General features: G+C 37.9%; 1 protein-coding gene across 2 annotated transcripts in view; it reads left to right on the top strand.

Moving 5' to 3' along the window:
• Positions 1-20,732, top strand: part of TMPRSS15 (transmembrane serine protease 15) — a 148,886-nt gene that overhangs the window by 117,088 nt on the left and 11,066 nt on the right. For both annotated transcript variants that reach the window (XM_059063874.1, XM_059063873.2), the window contains 3 exons: positions 163-258; positions 4,351-4,400; positions 5,130-5,304. In XM_059063874.1, the coding sequence (XP_058919857.1) occupies positions 163-258; positions 4,351-4,400; positions 5,130-5,304 (321 nt within the window). The remainder of the gene's footprint in view (positions 1-162; positions 259-4,350; positions 4,401-5,129; positions 5,305-20,732) is intronic.

The raw sequence follows: 20,732 nt of genomic DNA, 5'->3' as shown, positions 1-20,732 counted from the left end.
CATCTTTTAGACATCAAAACATTTGAAGCTTAATATTAAAATGTTAATCTTTTTGCCTGGGATATCATAATTTATTTCAATGTCCACAGCATTGAATAACTAGAAGTTTCATTTATGACTTTTTTGTTTGTGTTTTTGTTTTGTCCTCGTGCTTTTCCCTAGGAGTGGAAACTCATCCATGCCAATCTTTTCTACTGGACATGGACCGTTTGTTCAACTAAACACAACACCTAATGGCAGCTTAATACTAACACCAAGGTGGGTCTCAAAATGTGTTCTTTGACTAGTTGTACATGGACAGAAAAGAAGGTGGATTTTGAAGTCCGTCAGATTTTAATACCACCATATATGCCACATAATCTTGAAAGTTATTTAATTTTTTTGTTATTCGGGTAATCTCAAACAGTATCTAATCGATCCTATCCGATAACATTGCCTAATCCTCATATACATATGGTAACAGGGTCAAATGAAGTATTACAGTGTAATTAGAGAGCACACTGATAGAGATTCAGTAAGTTTTACTTCCACATTCTTTTTATCCATACTCTTGGATTTATAAACAAGTAAACCCTATAGAAATTGTGATAGTTGGAATAAATAGGTCCAATGTTGATCAGACTAAAAAGAGTGACACAATTAGTTATCATCAAAAGAAAAGAAAGGGACAAACAAGTCATGGTATTCTTTTCTCTAGCAAATAGAACATGGTTATTAAGTGAAAGAGTATAGACTTTAAGTTGTGCCTGCATTTTCTCCTTTGCTCTTTACAATTAGGTTCACTTTTACAGCTTTTACTGATGTTTTAAAAAGCAGCATCCTTCCTGTATTCAAAGATCTGTTTTAACTTAGATTATGTCATTTCTGCTGTTTGGGAATTAATGATAACTTTGGTTGAAATTGGCTTCTGAATTTTATAGTTCCATTAAAGGCCAGCTTGGATGGGAAGAAAGTAACTTCAAGAAGAAGCTGTAACAACAGGCAAGGATTTAAGATATCATTGCTGGTGCATTAGCTTGAAGTTCTTTGTTTAATACACTTAATGGTGAAAAGTGAAATTATATAATTACTCAGCTATTCATGAAAAGTTGCCATTTCTGTGAGCTCAACCAGTAAAACAGATTGTTAAAGGAGTAGTTTTAGTACCAAAGTACTTTGCAGTTGAATATTTTATATGAATATTTGCAGGGCCTTGACTGATTTTATTAGTCTCATCAAGGGTGAAGCAAAGCATCTGCAAGTGAGAAAGCGGCCTACTAGATTTCCTTTCTATAAAGCATTTGCATTACCATTATAGATCTTGAACAGTGTGTATGCTGAGAATGTCTCTTATTTATATTTTATAGACATTTAAGAATCAGTTAGAAAAAAAGGACAATGTACAGAATATTTTATATTAATTATATACATATTTAAAATAAGAACTAGTTTATTCCATGCTTATCAACAAAATGCCAGTAACATTATACATTGATGTCTTTATTGTATGTATGTTCATGTGATTTGAAAGAGACACCATTTACACACAAAGATACTTGAAACTGTTATCGCATCAATAATCCAGAACCTTCTTAATCTCTTCCTTAATTAGCCACCTTACACTGGGTTGACAGGAAATCAGACATATATGCACTTAGTTAGTATGTATGTATGTATGTATTTATTTATTTATTGCAGAAATACATTTATTGCCCCATGAAATCTGGTGTTTTTGAAAACACCCTTTCACTAGTGGTCATAATAAAAAAATTAGGAAAGGAAGAGGATATCACAGAAGATGATTCTTCCAACTATGAAGATCAACTTAGATCCCCATTTTTTTCTCCTATTATGAGGTATATGCATGACTAGACTACTATTTTCCCACCACTGAGAGAAGGCCATTCAACATGGTACCAGCAATCTGACCTGATATAACTGGACATATACAATTCATACTGCTGCCAGTATTGGGTTTCCCTTTCCTCCAATTCTTTGACTAGTAGTCCTAGATAACAAAAAAAAAAATTTAACTTAATATATATTGATTGACAATATGTTCTAAGCATGGTGCTAGGTACAGGATATAGATTGCTTATCAACAGTTTATTGAATGCCTGTCCTGTGACAGGTGCTGTGGCAGAAACATTGCAATGTTACAGAGTTTATTTCTAGTCTCTTTGACTTAAGTAGCATGGCTCCACTGTAAGGATGAGGAGAGAAGCCTGGTGTTGATAGGTGACTTGGACTTGTTCACAAAGCTGGAGGCAACATGAGATTCTAACCCAGGTTTACCTGGCTTCAAAGCCCTCCACTTTCCATTCTACTGTGCTACCTCTGAACTCTCCAAGGCAGCATCTCACTTTAAATAACAGATCTGGAGCTTCCCTGGTGGCGCAGTGGTTGAGAATCCGCCTGCCGATGCAGGGGACACGGGTTCGTGCCCCGGTCCGGGAAGATCCCACATGCCGCGGAGCGGCTGGGCCCGTGAGCCATGGCCGCTGGGCCTGTGCGTCCGGAGCCTGTGCTCCGCAACGGGAGAGGCCACAACAGTGAGAGGCCCGCATAACGCAAAAAATAAATAAATAAATAAATAAATAACAGATCTGGAAAGGAAAAAGAAAGAAAAAAGGCCACTTGTTGGGCATATATAGGGAGAGAAATCAGTTCATTCTGTCAACACAGTAGATACAAACCCATCCATTTGTATCCCAATATTGTCCCACTGGGCTGAAAGCAAGACACAGGATCATGGCATTGACGTTTTTCCCCATACAGAGGGCTGACCTAATTCTGACTCCAGGACTGAAGTCCAGGAAAGTTATTCTAGTTTTCTCTAATCTCTATAACGTACCTGGACAAATGTACTCACTGCTCACTCTGATCAGAAGTGAAGCAACTTACTGCTATATACTGAGACCCTACCTGTATGTTTGTGCATGAAAATTTTGATTAACCGAAACACTTGAAGAATGAGGTGTTAAGCTCAGTTTAATTCTCTGGTAACCATTAAGTTAACAAAAACTTTTCTGTGCTTGCTGAAAAGAAATTCATCCATTTTTTACAGACCACAGAGTCTTAAATATTGTTTAACCCCTAAAAATGATGAGCCATTTTGAATATGAATTTTCATTGATGGATATTGTAGATGTAGAAAGTTTGAATGAAACTTGACAGTATGCTGGGGCACATCCTAAAAACGACTTCTCTCCTAACCATTGGGTGGATAACAGAAGAAGCGTTAACTGAGACTTCTTCTTTGGGGAATTACAAATGCATATTGATATATCTATATATAGAAAGATATACCTACATGCACATTGCTTATTAATAAAATGTATATTTACTTATATTTCAATTGGCTATGTCTGCTCTCGGGGATTTGTCAGACAACATGAATGCATATAATTTCAAATAATCCTTATCATGTATGTTCCAGACACACTGAGTTGTTTTATTGTACTTAATGATCTCATATGCATCTTGGGTCATGTTTTGTGTTTTTTGACTTGTTCTTCCCTAAAATTTCAAGCACCTAAAAAACATGCACCATAGGTGTTGTTAAATATGGAAATAGAAACCATTAAAATTATATGTGTGTATGTGTGTTTTAATGCAAACGATAGCTACAGTAGCTGCCATCAGGAAAAGGTGTGGGCAAGTACTTAATTCCTTGTGTTATACTGATCTCTAGTGGTTAGTAAGTATAACACATTTACAATTTTTTCTTTGTTTTAATTTTTCTTTAGATTTCTTGGCTTTGAAAAAAGTTGGTATCCAAATATTTAAATGGGTAGTGAGTTTTTAATTATTTATGCCTGCACTTTATTTTATATTTACATGTCTGCCTCCCTTGAAAGCAGGACTCATGATTCATTGGTCATTGAATTCCCTGAATAAAGTACATGGGCTCACACACAGTTTTGGGCCCTGAATAGTTGTCTCGTTAGCAATACTGAAGCATATTCTGTATTATAGAACGGTGAAATCCAAGGTTGGTTCACAGAAACTAACAGTAGCTACCGTTCATCAAATATTCATTGTGTATAATGCACAATAATAATTCCATTGCAAATATTTATTTACGTCTCACAAAACTCCAATAAAGTACTATTGCCCCTGTTTTATGGATGTTAAAACTGAGTCTTGGGGATATTGAGCAACTTATCCAAAATCACATGAAGAGTAAGCAGTAGAGTTAAAGATACGAACTCAGTTTTATTTGACTTTGAGCATTTTCTGCTGTGCATTTTATGTATGACACATTTAAAAGCCCATTTTACTAAAGAGAAAAAAGAGGACAACTTACACTATGTTTTGCTTTAAAATGTTGTGCACCATTTTTGAAATACAGTTGTTCTTCTATTACAGTAAACAGTGCTTAGAAGATTCACTGATTCTGTTACAATGTAACCATAAATGTAAGTAAATATTTCCTCCTGTTCTCCTTCAGGCCTTCAGTTAAAAATTCTGTTTATTTCTTTTTTTAAATTTATCGATACACCCAAAAGGATGTGCACAAAATTTCATTAATAGTAGATAACACAGACAGAGGTGGCAGAATTTTAAAAAGGCATTTAAGAAGTAAGATATTATACTTCACAAATCTCCATGTCCTTTGAAATCTTGAAAAAGATGATTTTTTTATGAGTCAATTTTAAATTTCCCTGTGATATGTGAAAATTTTTTAAATGTACACTTAATACTTATGGGAGTACTGTAATGAAGCCTTGAAATTACACCATCCTGAGCTTCTCTGTGTAATAATACCTCCATCATTCAAGCTTCTGAGATTTCCTCCAGTGGGAACAATGAAAACAGTCAACATGCCTGGATACAGTTCTCTCCAATATCACCCTGTAGGTCACTTTGAAACTTAAGTCTTCTTAGCCTGTTGTTGTGATCTACAGGGAGTGTCCATTGCAACACATCAGTGAGGAATCTCCATACATTATGAAGACTGTCTTTTGGTTTTACTGAAGATGGTGGCAGAAGCAATGGCATCAGGTTTTCTTATTCAGTCATCACAATCATTCTGTTTAGAGTCACTATGTCACCTAAAGTTATTTTGCAGTGGTCCACTCAATTTTCGTGACCAGAGGAAATCCACCAAAATTAACTAGAAGCTCTTTCTTCAATTATCTTAATAGCATGTGGAAAAAAACGGGTGGCTCAAGAAGTTAGCCCAAGGATCGTTGGAGGAAACAATTCCCAAGAAGGAGCCTGGCCTTGGATCGTTGCTGTGTATTATAACAACCAGCTGCTCTGTGGGGCTTCTCTGGTCAGCAGGGACTGGCTGGTGTCGGCCGCGCACTGCGTGTATGGGTGAGTGTGACATCACAGCTGACCCTTCCCCAACACGGTGACCCCAGCAGACACTGTGCATACCATTTCAGGCAGCCTCCCCAAACCCTCCAGGCAGGGAAATGTTCCTGCTGTTTATAACGTTATAAACTTTCCAATCATTTTCCCATTAAACTCATGTATAAAAATAGAGAAAGTATAATTAAAATTTATTCTTCATTAGACCCTTGGGTCAAGTATTATGTTTCATACATACATAAAAATTGAAATTTCCACCTATTTACAAGGTAAGCATTTTTTAAGGTATAAAATTAGTTTTCACTCTATAAATTGCTCTGGTTATCAGCCAATTAGGACAATATTTATTGTCAGCAAAGTGTCAATGTCAAAAAAAGCATGTATAGATAGCCTTCAAGTTACAAATTAAAAAGTGTGCCCTTTAAAATTCATGTGTAAGCACTTTGCTCTGAATTAGCATAAAAATGTTTCCTTAGTTCTCGTCAGATCTGTTTTGATGCTAACTGTAACTAAAACTTAGAACTAATATCAACCATGTCAAATTCTTTTTTTGATATGACTGAATACATGCTGAATTTTAGAATTTATCTTCTCCCTCTAGAGCAGCCATTCTTTTTTTTTTTTTTTTTTTTGCGGTATGCGGGCCTCTCACTGTTGTGGCCTCTCCCGTTGCGGAGCACAGGCTCCGGACACGCAGGCCTAGCGGCCATGGCTCACGGGCTTAGTTGCTCCGTGGCATGTGGGATCTTCCCGGACCAGGGCACGAACCCGTGTCTCCTGCATCGGCAGGCGGATTCTCAACCACTGCGCCACCAGGGAAGCCCTAGAGCAGCCATTCTTAAAGCAGTGCCACAGGAGAAATGAGAGTGGGTGGAAGGGCCTGGAAATAAACATCAATATTCCTGGGCCCAAGAACATGTTAATTTCTTCTTCTGCCTGAAAGATGGCACCTCTTTAGGTAATTGTACTCCAACACTTATGAATAAAGTTAGAAAAAACGTAGCTTCCTCCTAAAGATGCATAAGCCCTGACAAGGGTGATTTCCTGCCCCAAGAGGCCTCCAGGGAATGACCTTACCTGTGAGGTTTAGAATAAGCCTCTGGCATCCAGAATCTGAGAGAAGTGTGTGTGCTCAGAATGGAAGATGCAGCCTTAGTTAATCAGGATAAAAGACTAACTCCGTACGAATACAGGCATTGAAAGTTCTTGGATGCATGGAGACAAACTGTCAGCTACAGGAGGCTGTCAAAATTATTTGGGAGATAGGGAGGGCCAGGGAGAAGGAGTATTAAAGGACTGAGCCTATGCAGAAATACCCATCATACCAGAGTGAGAGTAAACTCAAACTCATAAGGCTGGGAACCTGGAAATTAGGACCCTCAGCTACATCCCAGCTTGGCCAATTACCTGTGCTCCAGAAGGACTGTCGAAGGCACTGCCCATCTACATCTAAAGCTGTCTGAGCCTATGCATTACACCCCATATCTAGGTGACTAAACTACAGCCTCTTCCATATCAAAACTACACCTTCTTAACTTTGCTGCCCCTTGATAATCATATTTTAATCTGCTTTCAGCCATATCATAACAAATGTCTATAGCAGCCAATTTTCCCACCCCCCTGCTAAACATGACTTCAACCTTTACCTATACATACTCTATGCCTTAGGCATGCCACAGGTGGGTAACCTATATCCTGTGTTACAAGTAAAAGGTATCTTTAGCTAGAAATTCAGTGGTTCCTGCTGCATCATAGGTAGGTCTTCGTAAGACAGCCACCTCCTGTATTAACCTCAGATTTTGTAAGTTCATCCATTTGATGTTGTTGCAGAACATATGCTGTCTAAATGTCAACCAGGCTTGCAGTGATATTAGTGACATCTTTCAATTAGCTACCTTACAGATGTACTTACTATAGGTCAATTATACCAATAACATCTTTTCAAACCATGAATGTATGAGGGAAATAGAAAAGCAGCTTCATCTAATATAAACACATGTTTAGTCATATAGGACATAAAATGTCTTTTCACACAGTTTCAATTTGAACAAAAGCAAACAAACATAAGCTGTAATAGAATTGTGATGAAAAATTTTTGCTCACCAACCTTGCATTTTACTCTCCTTAGCCACTCAGTGGTATTATTTCTTGTTTTTCCAGTTACCTGAAGTTTTCTTGCTTTTTTCTTTATGTCTCTAACCAAGAAAATTTCTGATATTATTTCAAATAGTTTTATCCAAAAAATATTCTCACCAGTATGCTAATACTGAGTCTTATTTGTCTTTTTAAAACTCTACTTATACAGCAAAAAAGCTTAATTTCCTAATAAAAAGAAGAACCCAGATCAAGAATCTTATTGAAACTATACTCCACAAATGACCTGACCCCAAAGTAAATCTGCTCCAGGAGTTTTCACCTGTGGGGAGTTCAGTGGTCTAATCAGACAGTTCTCTGTCTGCATTCGTATTGTCCACACTCTTTCCGACCGCTCAGCCTCAGTATTCCTGGATGTCACTAAACTTCCTAGTGCCTGTTCCGTTTCTCTACTACTGACTTGTCTTCTTTTCCAACCTTAAAAGAGATATTTGTGAAGTTTTAAGAGATATTTGCTGTGATTTAAAGACAAGGTTGACTTCAAACCAGAGAATATTTTGATCCAACTTATGCTACTGACTTTGTGTGACTTAGTATCTGTGGGTTTCAAGATCCTCATCTGTAGGGTGTCCACAGGATATCTACCTCCTAGGGTGATTGTCAGGACAAAATTAAGATGCTGCAATGCTCTTTCGTACTGTGAATTATAGAAATGTGCAATAAAATGTCTATTGTTTCCTGCTCAGGAAAGGTCTGTGAAAGAAGACTCTAAGTCTTACCCATGAGACATTCAGCACATTTATTTTCTGAACTTTTTATATTGATATAATTTCAAACATGCACAGAAATTGCAAATAACAGTACCGGGAACTCATGTGTACCTTCACCGAGATTCACCAGTTGTTTACATTTTATGTTATGAAAACGTTCTTATCATTCTTTAATTCTCTCCAATTTGGAGAAATATTTATTTTCTGAATCATTTGATAGTAGGTTAGACATTGTGCCTCTTTACCCTGTTTTAACATTTGTAGTTTGTTTGTATGTTTTCCACCCAAGAACCAATTTAGGATAATGCACTGCATTTAGTTGCTATGCCTCTTTCATCTTTAATCTAGAATAGCCTTTCCATCAGCCTTACTACCTTTGTCTTTCTCAGCCTTTCTTTCTTGTCTTTGTTATTTTTCTTAATACAAGCAAGTTATTTTATAGAAAGTCCTTATATTTGGGGAAACACTTCAAGCTTTTTCCCTTGTTGGTCTTGATATATCCCCATTCTTTGAGAACTTTTTTACTTTCTGGCAAAATAAGATGTTCCGGGTTCGTCTTGTGCTGTCCCTGCCTTTGCCCTCAAATCAAGCTTTCTATAAGAAACCCCAAATCCATTTAGCTATTTTAGTTCCTTCTACATTTTAAAAAACAAGATCTTCCATGGCCCTTGCAGCTGCTGGTGTGTCCTGCTTCTAGATCCTGGACATAGCTCTGTACATACAAATATGAACTCATAAGGATAGCTCTAATTCAAATAATATATCACAGGATACATCCTAGTTTTTTTTCCTTCCGTATTTGTAGGTCTTATCTTATTTGTGCTGTCCACAAAATATCTATGGATTTGCTCAAGCTTAGAATGGAAAAATAGTTTGAAAATTGTGAACCCATACCACTGTGTAAAGCAAACTTACCAACTGGAGTTTAATATTTGTTTTCATTTTTCCCCACTGATATATAGCAAAATGCATAATCTTAAGTATCTAATTTGATGAGTTTTGAAAATGCATCAGCCTGTATAACCCACACTCCTTTCAAGACATAAAACATTTCTATCACCTGGAAATTCCTCTCATACCCCTTCCCAGTCATCACCATCCCTAAAGTGGACCCCAAAAGGGACCACTATTCAGTCTCCATGGTGGGTGGGCTGGTCATTTATAGATTTACCGTCTGGATCATATCTATAGAATAGACATATATCTATCTGAAATTACCCATAGAGAAGCCTCTTGCCAATCTTCCATTCTTTAACTTGCTCTTCAGAAAAGACCAAATGCACCATATGGATTACCTCATTTTGTATTAAAATTATTTCTTGAAATAGGTGTTAACATTTCTGACGTAGATGATTTCATAATGAGGTGTTTGGGGGTATGGCAAGAGATACAGACTACTATTTATACTTTATTTAGTGCTAAATTAATTTAACTGCACTAATAAGACTCTGAAAACCAACTTTTTAAACAGTATTGACTGTAAAATAACATTGCTTAATTAACTGATAGTGCAATTACAATTTAAAATTTGGATTCTTTTTAATGCCTCAAACATACTAAATAGGTCTAGGATACAGAATCTACCCAAATGTAATATTTTAAAAATTATTTCATTTCTACTTAAACCTGCTCTAAAAAATAAACATCATGGGTTTAGTTAATTTCTCTATTTATCTACCTATTTTTACGGCTTTAGGAGATCAGCTAATAATAAATTATCTTCTTAGGTTGCAGAAATACTATAATACATTTTCAAGATCATAGTAATTTTTACAGATCAAAAAAGGAAGAACATTTTCCTAGGCGAGTAGAGATTTCAAGATTAGATTAGTGACTTTTTGGTTTTGGGTTATGGCATAGATCTTGACTCCTTTTCCAATGGATTTCAAGCTTGAGTTACTATTCATATTTTTGATAGTTAAAAATTTCTTACTGCTTCACTAGAATCTTTTAGATTTTTGCCTTTCTCATAGGTTTTACCAATTTCCAACCTGGCATCATCTCCTTAAAATTATGCATTCTTCAAGTCACCCACAGCCCATATTATATAACCCATTTCCTTGACATTATTCTGTTAACACTATTTTTACTAACACACTTCTTATTAGCAGATATCTTATTATAATTATTAGTCTACCCAGAAGTTTTATTTCCTAGAAGTTCCAGCATCAGATCTCTGAAGCTAGTTCTACTTTGAGAACTAATTCATCATCTTGGATCACATTACTGTGCCCTCTTTTTCCTTATTTATTTTGTGTAACCACTTGTGCTGAGATGGCTGTATTTACAACTCCCCTCTCTTTACCTGGCTGTTATGTGTGACCACTGGTTGTGCTCCATCTTTCTGGCTCCTGGATTGCTTCTTGTTTTCCACATATCTATTCAGTCATTGAGCACTTATCTTGTGCCAAGCATTGTTCTAAGTTTTGGGGATAATTGTGCTCTACAGACAAACCAAGTGTTTGCCCTAATAATGCTTATATTACAGGCTAGGGCAGAAAAACAGAAACCTTGAGAAGCCCAGCTACCACAGTTGATCAGGAAGTGACTGTCAGTGGGTTAGGAACAAGATTGGAGATGTAGGCAATACCAGATCCTAAGCCCTGGTGAGGACTCAGTTGGCCATGGTAAATGGGAAGTGAGACAGTTTGGAAGACAGAAGAGTGACATTATCTAATCAGGCATCTGTGTGGTGATTAGACTGCTGAGAGGAGCAAGGATAAAATTGGGGGGACCAGTCAGAAAGAAACAATGGTGGCCCTAAGATTATGGCTGAGGAAGCTGGACAAATGTCTGGATCTCATTAGTAAGTTCAGATGCTTAGAGCTATCTAAACTCGCTAGTGATCACAGATAGATATGGAGAAGAACCAAGGATTTGGGTTTGAGCAACAGGATGAGTGTTGATACCATTTATTGAGATGAGGAAAATGGGAAGAAACAGGACTGGAAGGGGAATAAAAGTTCTGATTTCTATATATTAAACTTGAGACTTCCTACCAGAGTCCAAGTGGTATTTACTGGCCAACTGGCACATAGGTATGTGAATCTAAAGTTCAGAGGAGAAGTCAAGAATTAAAACACAAATTTGGAAGTTTTCAGCGTATTTCTGGTATTTAAAGTCATGACATTGGATGAGATCATCTATGGAATTACTGTTAATGAATAAGATAAGAAGGCGGAAGGCAGAATTCTAGAGTATTCTAAATACTTAGGTTTTTGAGAAGGAAAGAGCTGGGAAAGAAAAACTGAGGAAAATCAAAGAGTGAAATAAAAGGACAATCACAAGTGCGTGGATAGTCCTGGCTGGGAGTCAAGTGAAGAAAGGAGCCCAAAGGTGATTCCTTAAATTTCTAGAAATAATCCACCAGGTCAAATAATGCTGAGGATTATTTGGCTTAATCCTGGTTCCCTGTATTTACTTCTCCTTTTTTACACTTAAATAAATAAATGCATACCTTTATTTTAAAAACATGCTTCTACTTAATGACATAAAAATACTCACATGTATGACAATCTTGTCCCTACTCATAATAAAGACTAATAATTGAACACATCCTCCCTGTCCACCCTCCTTTCACAATACAACTGCCTTTTACACACTTTGCTTTTTTTCTTTTGAGTTTCTTTATGGACTCATGGGCCTTCATTAACTGTATTTTATTAACTAGGATAATTATTATGATTATTATATGATGCCTAAATTGTTAAAGCTAGCTAGTGTTATCCCATTTAATGTGGCTCCTTTATTCTTTAAAAATTACCTCTGATATTCTTGAAAATTTTCTTGCTCTCTGACAATACCACCACATTTCAGGGGCATTTTAATTTTTACTTGCCTTTAAAAACAGGAGTTGGCTATTCTCTCAGGAATCCTTTCCCATTCATTGGAGAATGATTAATAGAGACCAAAAGCTCTGTGCTGTGGCTAAATATTGGGATTGGCAGTAAGCAAACTTGCTGAGGTTGCTTTATGCCACCATTAGTAATGGTAGAACATAAAAAAATTTCAATTTATAGTATGGGGTCCCATTGATCATTTTTTTCCTTTTAGCATATTATGTTGCTCTATCTTAATTGTCTCACCACATTTACTTCCCATCACAATGAAAATTCCATTGTACAAATGGACAGTCTTATGTTCAGAGTAGTGAAGTTATTTACAACCCAGCACAGAGCAACATAGAGCAGGGCAACTCTTGTTCATCCCATCCAGTGAAACATCTGTGGAGCATCTACTGTGTGCCAAGGAGTATGCTAAGCTTCGAGGTTACAGAAGTCAGGAACATGTCTTTCTGTTTCCTATCAAACTGTACCTTTCTTTCCCTTGCTACTGAGAAAAACACTCTGGACAGAGCAGGCGAAGGTGAAATGTAGCAGAAATTCAGCCAATTTTCTCTACCTAAAGGTAAGCTATTTCTGCCATCTTTAGTCTCAGCTGAGTTGGGGTCTGCCTATCCAATGGGATTATGTCCTGTTCCTATCCCCACCTGTCTTCTGTCTTATAGCTTCTCCTTGCTTTTTTGGAATGCAGATGCTTTGAAACAAGAATATTTTGAAATATAATTAAGTCCCTTTTCTTCATCTGCAGTGATTTCTCGGAAGGCTTTCTTCCCCCATTTCTTGGCTTTGGGTGAATGGAAAAGCTAGAAGGATTGTATATTGCTCAGTATTCCAACAGTGATTACAAAGTATGGATTCTTGGGCCCCATGCCAACCTTCCAAATTAGAATCTCCAGAGCTAGAAACTAGGAATCTGAATTTTAGCAAATTTCTCAGTTGCTTCATAAAATTTAAGTACCATTGGCTATGACTTCTGTATTCTCAAGTCTTTGTCCTTAGAGAAAGAAGCTCAGAGACAGGACACCAGGGAGGAGATTTCACCCTACCCCTTCTCCCTGAACAGGTCAAAGTGGGCGGGGGAGTCCCAAGGGACAGTGGAAGTGGGTGCTGTCAGAGCATCTGAAATTATCATTATGTCCAACTTGGCCAAAGTACTGATTCCTCTGACCTGGAAAAGGGAAAGTGAGAAGACCTTTGATAATCAAACAGGGCCTCTGAAGCACATAATGCCCTCCTGGCCCAGCATCTTGAGAGTTAAGGAGCTGCCACCAATCCTAGGAGCAGAGACATCCTCCCCTACCTGAGCCCAGGTAACCAGCGGCAGCGGGAATGTCTCCCTCTCCTGCCTCCCAACCTGCCCCTCATGTTCTCAGTCCCTCCCACAGAACCTGTCCATAGCTACATGAGGCTCCCCAGTATCCTGGTGCAAGGGAAGCCTCTAAAATCAGTCCCCCATAAAGTCTCTGCCCTACCATTTCATTTAATTAATTAAATTATTTATTTATTTTGGAATCATGACTTTATTTTGAATGTGTATTTCGTACCAGTATAGACTATAAAGCTGACATACAAAGACATCCCAGGAACAGTGAGCACCCCAGTGCCAGATTTCCATCTCCAATCCCCCATTCAAAGGCCCAGGGCTCTGTCAGCTGGAAGGGGAGGAAGCTTTCCCAGACTGATGGAGTATGGCAGAAGTCCCCAGACCCAGGCCAAAGAGAGCCTACAGGCCCCAAACACGCCACTCTGAGCATTTAAAGAAAATGTCTACAATTGATGGCATAACCTTAAACAAATATCAGTCATGCTCAAACACAGAGAGGCTTTCTCTGTCCCTCCATAAAATACACACAACTCATTTGTCACCACTGGGAGTGCTGGTGCTCCAATTTTCTACTTTGCAAGTTGGAAATTAAGGAAAAGAATTAAGTTTATTCTCACTTTCCTAAACAAACTGTATTTTAGGAAACCTTATAAATATATTCGACGGGTAAAGCTTTAATATAGTGTTTTCTTTCTATTTTTTTAAAAACATCTTTATTGGAGTATGATTGCTTTTCAATTTTGTGTTAGTTTCTGCTGTATAACAAAGTGAATCAGCTATACATATACATACATCCCCATATCACTCCCTCTTGCGCCTTCCTTCCACCCTCTCTATCCCACCCCTCTAGGTGGTCACAAAACACTGAGGTGATCTCCCTGTGCTATGTGGCTACTTCCCACTAGCTATCTATTTCATGTTTGGTAGTGTATATATGTCCATGCCACTCTCTCACTTCGTCCCAGCTTACCCTTCCCCCTCCCCGTGTCCTCAAGTCCATTCTCTAGGTCTGTATCTTTATTTCCATCCTGCCTCTAGGTTCTTCAGAACCTTTTTTTTTTTAGATTCCATATATATGTGTGAGCATACAGTATTTGTTTTTCTCTTTCTGACTTACTTCGCTCTGTATGACAGAATCTAGGTCGATCCACCTCACTACAAATAACTCAATGTCATTTCTTTTTATGACTGAGTAGTATTCCATTGTACTTATGTGCCACATCTTTATCCATTCATCTGTCGATGGACATTTAGGTTGCTTCCATGTCCTGGCTATTGTAAATAGTGCTGCAATGAACACTGTGGTACATGTCTCTCTTTGAATTATGGTTTTCCCAGGGTATATGCCCAGTAGTGGGATTGCTGGGTCAAATGGTAGTTCTATTTTTAGTTTTTTAAGGAACCTTCATACTGTTCTCCATAGTGGCTGTATCAATTTACATTCCCACCAACAGTGAAAGAGGCTTCCCTTTGCTCCACACCCTCTCTGGCATTTATTGTTTGCAGAATTTTTGATGATGGCCATTCTGACCGTTGTGAGGTGATACCTCATTGTGGTTTTGATTTGCATTTCTCTAATGATTAGTGATGTTGAGCATCCTTTCATATGTTTGTTAGCAATCTGTATATCTTCTTTGGAGAAATGTCTATCTAGGTCTTTTGCCCATTTTTGGATTAGGTTGTTTCTTTTTTTGATATTGAGCTTCATGAGCTACTTGTATATTTTGGAGATTAATCCTTTGTCAGTTGCTTCATTTGCAAATATTTTCTCCCATTCTGAGGGTTGTTTTTTCATCTTATTTATGGTTTCATTTGCTGTGAAAAAACTTTTAAGTTTCATTAGGTCCCATTTGTTTATTTTTGGTTTTGTCTCTGTTTCTATAGGGGGGGTGGGTCAAAAAGGATCTTGCTGTGATTTATGTCATAGAGTTTTCTGCCTATGTTTTCCTCTAAGAGTTTGATAGTGTCTGGCCTTACATTTAGGTCTTTGACCCATTTTGAGTTTATTTTTCTGTGTGGTGTTAGGGAGAGTTCTAATTTCATACTTTTACAGGTAGCTGTCCAGTTTTCCCAGCACCACTTATTGAAGAGGCTGTCTCTTCTCCATTGTATATTCTTGCTTCCTTTATCAAAGATAAGGTGACCATATGTCCATGGGTTTATCTCTAGGCTTTCTATCCTGTTCCATTGATCTATATTTCTGTTTTTGTGCCAGTACCATACTGTTTTGCTTACTGTAGCTTTGTAGTATATTCTGAATTCAGAGAGCCTGATTCCTCCAGCTCCTTTTTTCTTTCTCAAGATTTCTTTGGCTATTCGGGGTCTTTTGTGTTTCCATACAAATTGTGAAATTTTTTGTTCTAGTTCTGTGAAAACTGCCAATGGTAGTTTGATAGGGATTGCATTGAATCTGTAGATTGCTTTGGGTAGTAGAGTCATTTTCACAATGTTGATTCTTCCAATCCAAGAACATGGTATATCTCTCCATCTGCTTGTATTGTATTTAATTTCTTTCATCGGTGTCTTATAGTTTTCTGCATACAGGTCCTTTGTCTCCTTAGGTAGGTTTATTCCTAGATATTTTATTGGGGTTTTTTTGTAGTGGTAAATGGGAGTGTTTGCTTAGTTTCTCTTTCAGATTGTTCATCTTTAGTGTATAGGAATGCAAGAGATTTCTGTGCATTAATTTTGTATCCTGCTACTTTACCAAATTCATTGATTAGCTCTCATAGTTTTCTGGTAGCATCCTTAGGATTCTCTATGTATAGTATCATGTCATCTGCAAACAGTGACAGCTTTACTTCTTCTTTTCCAATTTGGATTCCTTTTATTTCCTTTTCTTCTATGATTGCCCTGGCTAAAACTTCCAAAACTATTTTGAATAATAGTGGTGAGAGTGGGCAACCTTGTCTTGTTCCTGATCTTAGTGGAAATGGTTTCAGTTTTTCACAATTGAGAACAATGTTGGCTGTGGGTTTGTCATATATGGCCTTGCATATATTGAAGAATCCTTGCATTCCTGGGATAAACTCCACTTGATCATGGTGTATGATCCTTTTAATGTGCTGTTGGATTCTGTTTGCTAGTATTTTGTTGAGGATTTTTGCATGTATGTTCATTGGTGATATTAGTCTGTAGTTTTCTTTTTTTGTGACATCTTTGTCTGATTTTGGTGTCAGGGTGTTGGCCTTGTAGAATGAGTTTGGGAGTCTTCCTCCCTCTGCTATATTTTGGAAGAGTTTGAGAAGGATAGGTGTTAGCGCTTCTCTAAATGTTTGATAGAATTTGCCTGTGAAGCTATCAGATCCTGGGCTTTTGTTTTGTTGGAAGATTTTTAATCACAATTTCAATCTCAGTGCTTGTGAATGGTCTATTTATATTTTCTATTTCTTCCTGGTTCAGTCTTGGAAGGTTGTACTTAAGAATTTGTCCATTTCTTTCAGGTTGTCCATTTTATTGGCATAGAGTTGCTTGTAGTAATCTCTAATAATCTTTTGTATTTCTGCAGTGTCAGTTGTTACATCTCCTTTTTCATTTCTAATTCTGTTGATTTGAGTCTTCTCCCTTTTTCTCTTGATGAGTCTGGCTAATGGTTTATCAATTTTGTTTATGTTCTCAAAGAACCAGCTTTTGGTTTTATGGATGTTTGCTGTTGTTTTCTTCATTTCTTTTTCATTTATTTCTGATCTGATCTTTATTATTTCTTCCCTTCTGCTAACTTTGGTTTTTTTGTTGTTGTTGTTGTTGTTCTTTCTCTAATTGCTTTAGGGGTAAGGTTAGGTTTTTTATTTGAGATTTTTCTTGTTTCTTGAGGTAAGATTGTATTGCTATAAACTTCCCTCTTAGAACTGCTTTTGCTGCATCACATAGGTTTGGGGTAGTTGTGTTTTCGCTGTCATTTGTTTCTAGATATTTTTTGATTTCCTCTTTTATTTTTTCAGTGATCTCTTAGTTATTTAGTCACATATTGTTTATCCTCCATGTGTTTGTATTTTTTACAGTTTTTTTCCTGTAAATGATATCTAGTCTCATAGTGTTGTAGTCGGAAAAGACACTTGATACATTTTCAGTTTTCTTAAATTTACCAAGGCTTGATTTGTGACCCAAGATATGATCTATCCTAGAAAATGTTCCATGAGCACTTGAGAAGAAAGTGTATTCTAATGTTTTTGGATAGAATGTCCTATAAATATCAATTAAGTCCGTCTGGTCTAATGTATCATTTAAAGCTTGTGTTTCCTTATTTATTTTCATTTTGGATGATCTGTCCATTGGTGAAAGTGGGGTTTTAAAGTCCCCTATGTTTATTGTGTTACTGTTGATTTTCCCTTTTATGGCTGTTAGCATTTGCCTTATGTATTTAGGGGCTCCTATGTTGGGTGCATAAATATTTACAATTGTTATTAACTCTTGGATTGATCCCTTGATCATTATGTAGTGTCCCTCTTTGTCTCTTATAATAGTCTTTATTTTAAAGTTTATTTTGTCTGATATGAGTATTGCTACTCCAGCTTTCTTTTGATTTCCATTTGCATGGAATATCTTTTTCCATCCCCTCACTTTCAGTCTGTATGTGTCCCTAGGTCTGGAGTCTCTTGTAGACAGCATATATATGGGTCTTGTTTTTGTATCCATTCAGCCAGTCTGTGTCTTTTGTTTGGAGCATTTAATCCATTCACATTTAAGCTATTTATTTATATGTATGTTCCTATTACCATTTTCTTAATTGCTTTGTGTTTGTTTTGTGGGTCATTTCCTTCTCCTGTGTTTCCTGCCTAGAGAAGTTCCTTTAGCATTTGTTATAAAGCTGTTTTTTGGTGCTGAATTCTCTTAACTTTTGCTTGTCTGTAAAGATTTTAATTTCTCCATCGAATCTGAATGAGATCCTTGCTGGGTAGAGTAATCTTGGTTGTAGGTTTTGCTCTTTCATCATTTTAAGTATGTCCTGCCACTCCCTTCTGGCTTGCAGAGTTTCTGCTGGAAGATCATCTGGTAACCTTATGTGGATTCCCTTGCATGTTATTTGTTGCTTTTCCCTTGCTGCTTTTAATATTTTTTCTTTGTATTTAATTTTTGATAGTTTGATTAATATGTGTCTTGGCATGTTTCTCATTGGGTTTACCCTGTATGGGACTTTCTGCGCTCCCTGGAGTTGATTAACTATTTCATTTCCCATGTTAGGGAAGTTTTCAACTATAATCTCTTCAAATATTTTCTCAGGTCCTTTCTCTCTCTCTTCTCCTTCTGGGACCCCTATAATTCAAAGGTTGGTGTGTCTCTGAGACTGTCCTTAATTCTTTTCATTCTTTTTTCTTTCTTCTGCTCTGTGGCAGTTATTTCCACTATTCTATCTTCCAGGTCACTTACCCATTCTTTTGCGTTATTCTGCTATTGATTCCTTCTAGAATATTTTTAATTTCATTTATCGTGTTGTTAATCATTGTTTGTTTGCTCTTTATTTCTTCTAAGTCGTTGTTAAACGTTTCTTGTATTTTTTCCATTCTATTTCCAAGATTTGGATCATCTTTCCTATCATTAGTCTGAATTCTTTTTCAGGTAGACTGTCTATTTCCTCTTCACTTTTTTCGTCTGTAGGGTTTTTACCTTGCTCCTTCATCTGCTGCATATATCTCTGTCTTCTCATTTTGTTTACTGTGTTTGGGATCTCCTTTTCACAGGCTGCAGGTTTGTAATTCCTGTTATTTTTGGTGTCTGCCCCCTATGGATGAGGTTGGTTCAGTGTCTTGTGTAGGCTTCCTGGTGGGGAGGGACTCGTGCCTGTGTTCTGGGGGTTGGAGCTGGATTTTGTCCTTCTGATGGGCAGGGCCATGTCCGGTGGTGTGTTTTAGGGTGTCTGTGGACTTAGTATGACTTTAGACAGCCTCTCTGCTAATGGGTGGGGTTGTGTTCCTCTCTTACTAGTTGTTTGGCATAGGGCATCCATCACTGGAGCTTGCTGGCCATTGGGTAGAGCTGGGTCTTAGTGCTGAGATGGATATCTCTTGGAGAGCTCTCACTGATTAATATCATGTGGGGCTGGGAGGTCTCTTGTGGTCCAATATCCTGGCCTCGGTTCTCCCACCTCAGAGGCTCAGGCCTGACAGTAGGTTGGAGCACCAAGACCATGCCAGCTGCATGGCTCAGAAGGAAAAGAAGAACAACAACAAAAAAAACAACAAACAGATAGAACCTCAAAATAAATGGTAAAAGCAAAACTAAACAGATGAAGTCACACAAAGAAACATACACACACACACAGTCATAAAAAGAAAGAAACAAACAAAACACAACAACAACAAAGAAAACAGACAGAACCCTAGGACAAATGGTAAAGCAAACCTAATTAGACAGAATCACACAAAGAAACATACACACACACAGTGATTAAAACAAACAAACAAAAATACAAACAGACAGGACTGTAGGACAAATGGTAAAAGCAAACCTAAACAGACAAAATCACACAAAGAAACATAGACAAACACCCACAAAAAGAAAAAAAAAAAAAAGGAAGAGAGCAACCAAACCGATAAACAAATCCACCAATGATAACAAGCACTAAAAACTAAACTAAGATAAATATAAGACCAAAAACAAATCAGATGCAAAAAGCAAACCCCAAGTCTGCAGTTGCTCCCAAAGTCCACCACCTCAATTTTGGGAACATTTGTTGTCTATTCAGGTATTCCTCAGATACAGAGTTCATCAAGTTGATTGCAGGGATTTAATCTGCTGCTCCTGAGGCTGCACAAATTTCCCTTTCTCTTCTTTGTTCTCACAGCTCCTGGGGTTCAGCTTTGGTTTTGATTCCAACTCTGCATGTAGGCCACCCTCAGGCCTATGTGCCCTGCCCAGAGAGGAGGGGGTTAAAGCAGCAGCCAAATAGGTGGTCTTGCTCATTCAGGCCAGGGAGAGGGAGGGGTACAGTAGTCATAATTGGAATGTGGGGTTAGCCTGAGGTGACAGAGGCCAGGCTGACGTTGCAGCAGCCTGAGGCGCGCCATGTGTTCTCCCAGGAAAGTTGCCCCTGGATCACGGGACGCTGGCAGTGGTGGGCTACACAGGCTCCCAGGGTGGTGTGGGTAGTGACCTGTGCTTGCACACAGGACTCTTGGTGGCAGCGGCCGCAGCTTTAGCAGTCTGTGCCCGTCTGTGGGGTCCAAGATGATAGCCACAGCTCACGCCCATCTCTGGAGCTCACTTAGGCGGTGCTCTGCCTTCTGTGAGCACACAGAACAGAAATTACCCCTCCTTGTGCACCCTGAAACAACCGTCTCTTGCCTCTCCAGCAGGTCCAGACTTTTTCCCAGGCTCCCTCCTGGCTAGTTGTGGCACACTAGCCCCCTTTCGGCTGTCTTCATGCAGCCAACCCCAGTCCTCTCCCCGGGGTCTGACCTCCAA

This window comes from Kogia breviceps, chromosome 5 (genome assembly GCF_026419965.1).
Source record: "Kogia breviceps isolate mKogBre1 chromosome 5, mKogBre1 haplotype 1, whole genome shotgun sequence".
Lineage (NCBI taxonomy): Eukaryota > Metazoa > Chordata > Mammalia > Artiodactyla > Physeteridae > Kogia > Kogia breviceps.
This window is presented reverse-complemented; position numbering and strand designations above follow the sequence as displayed.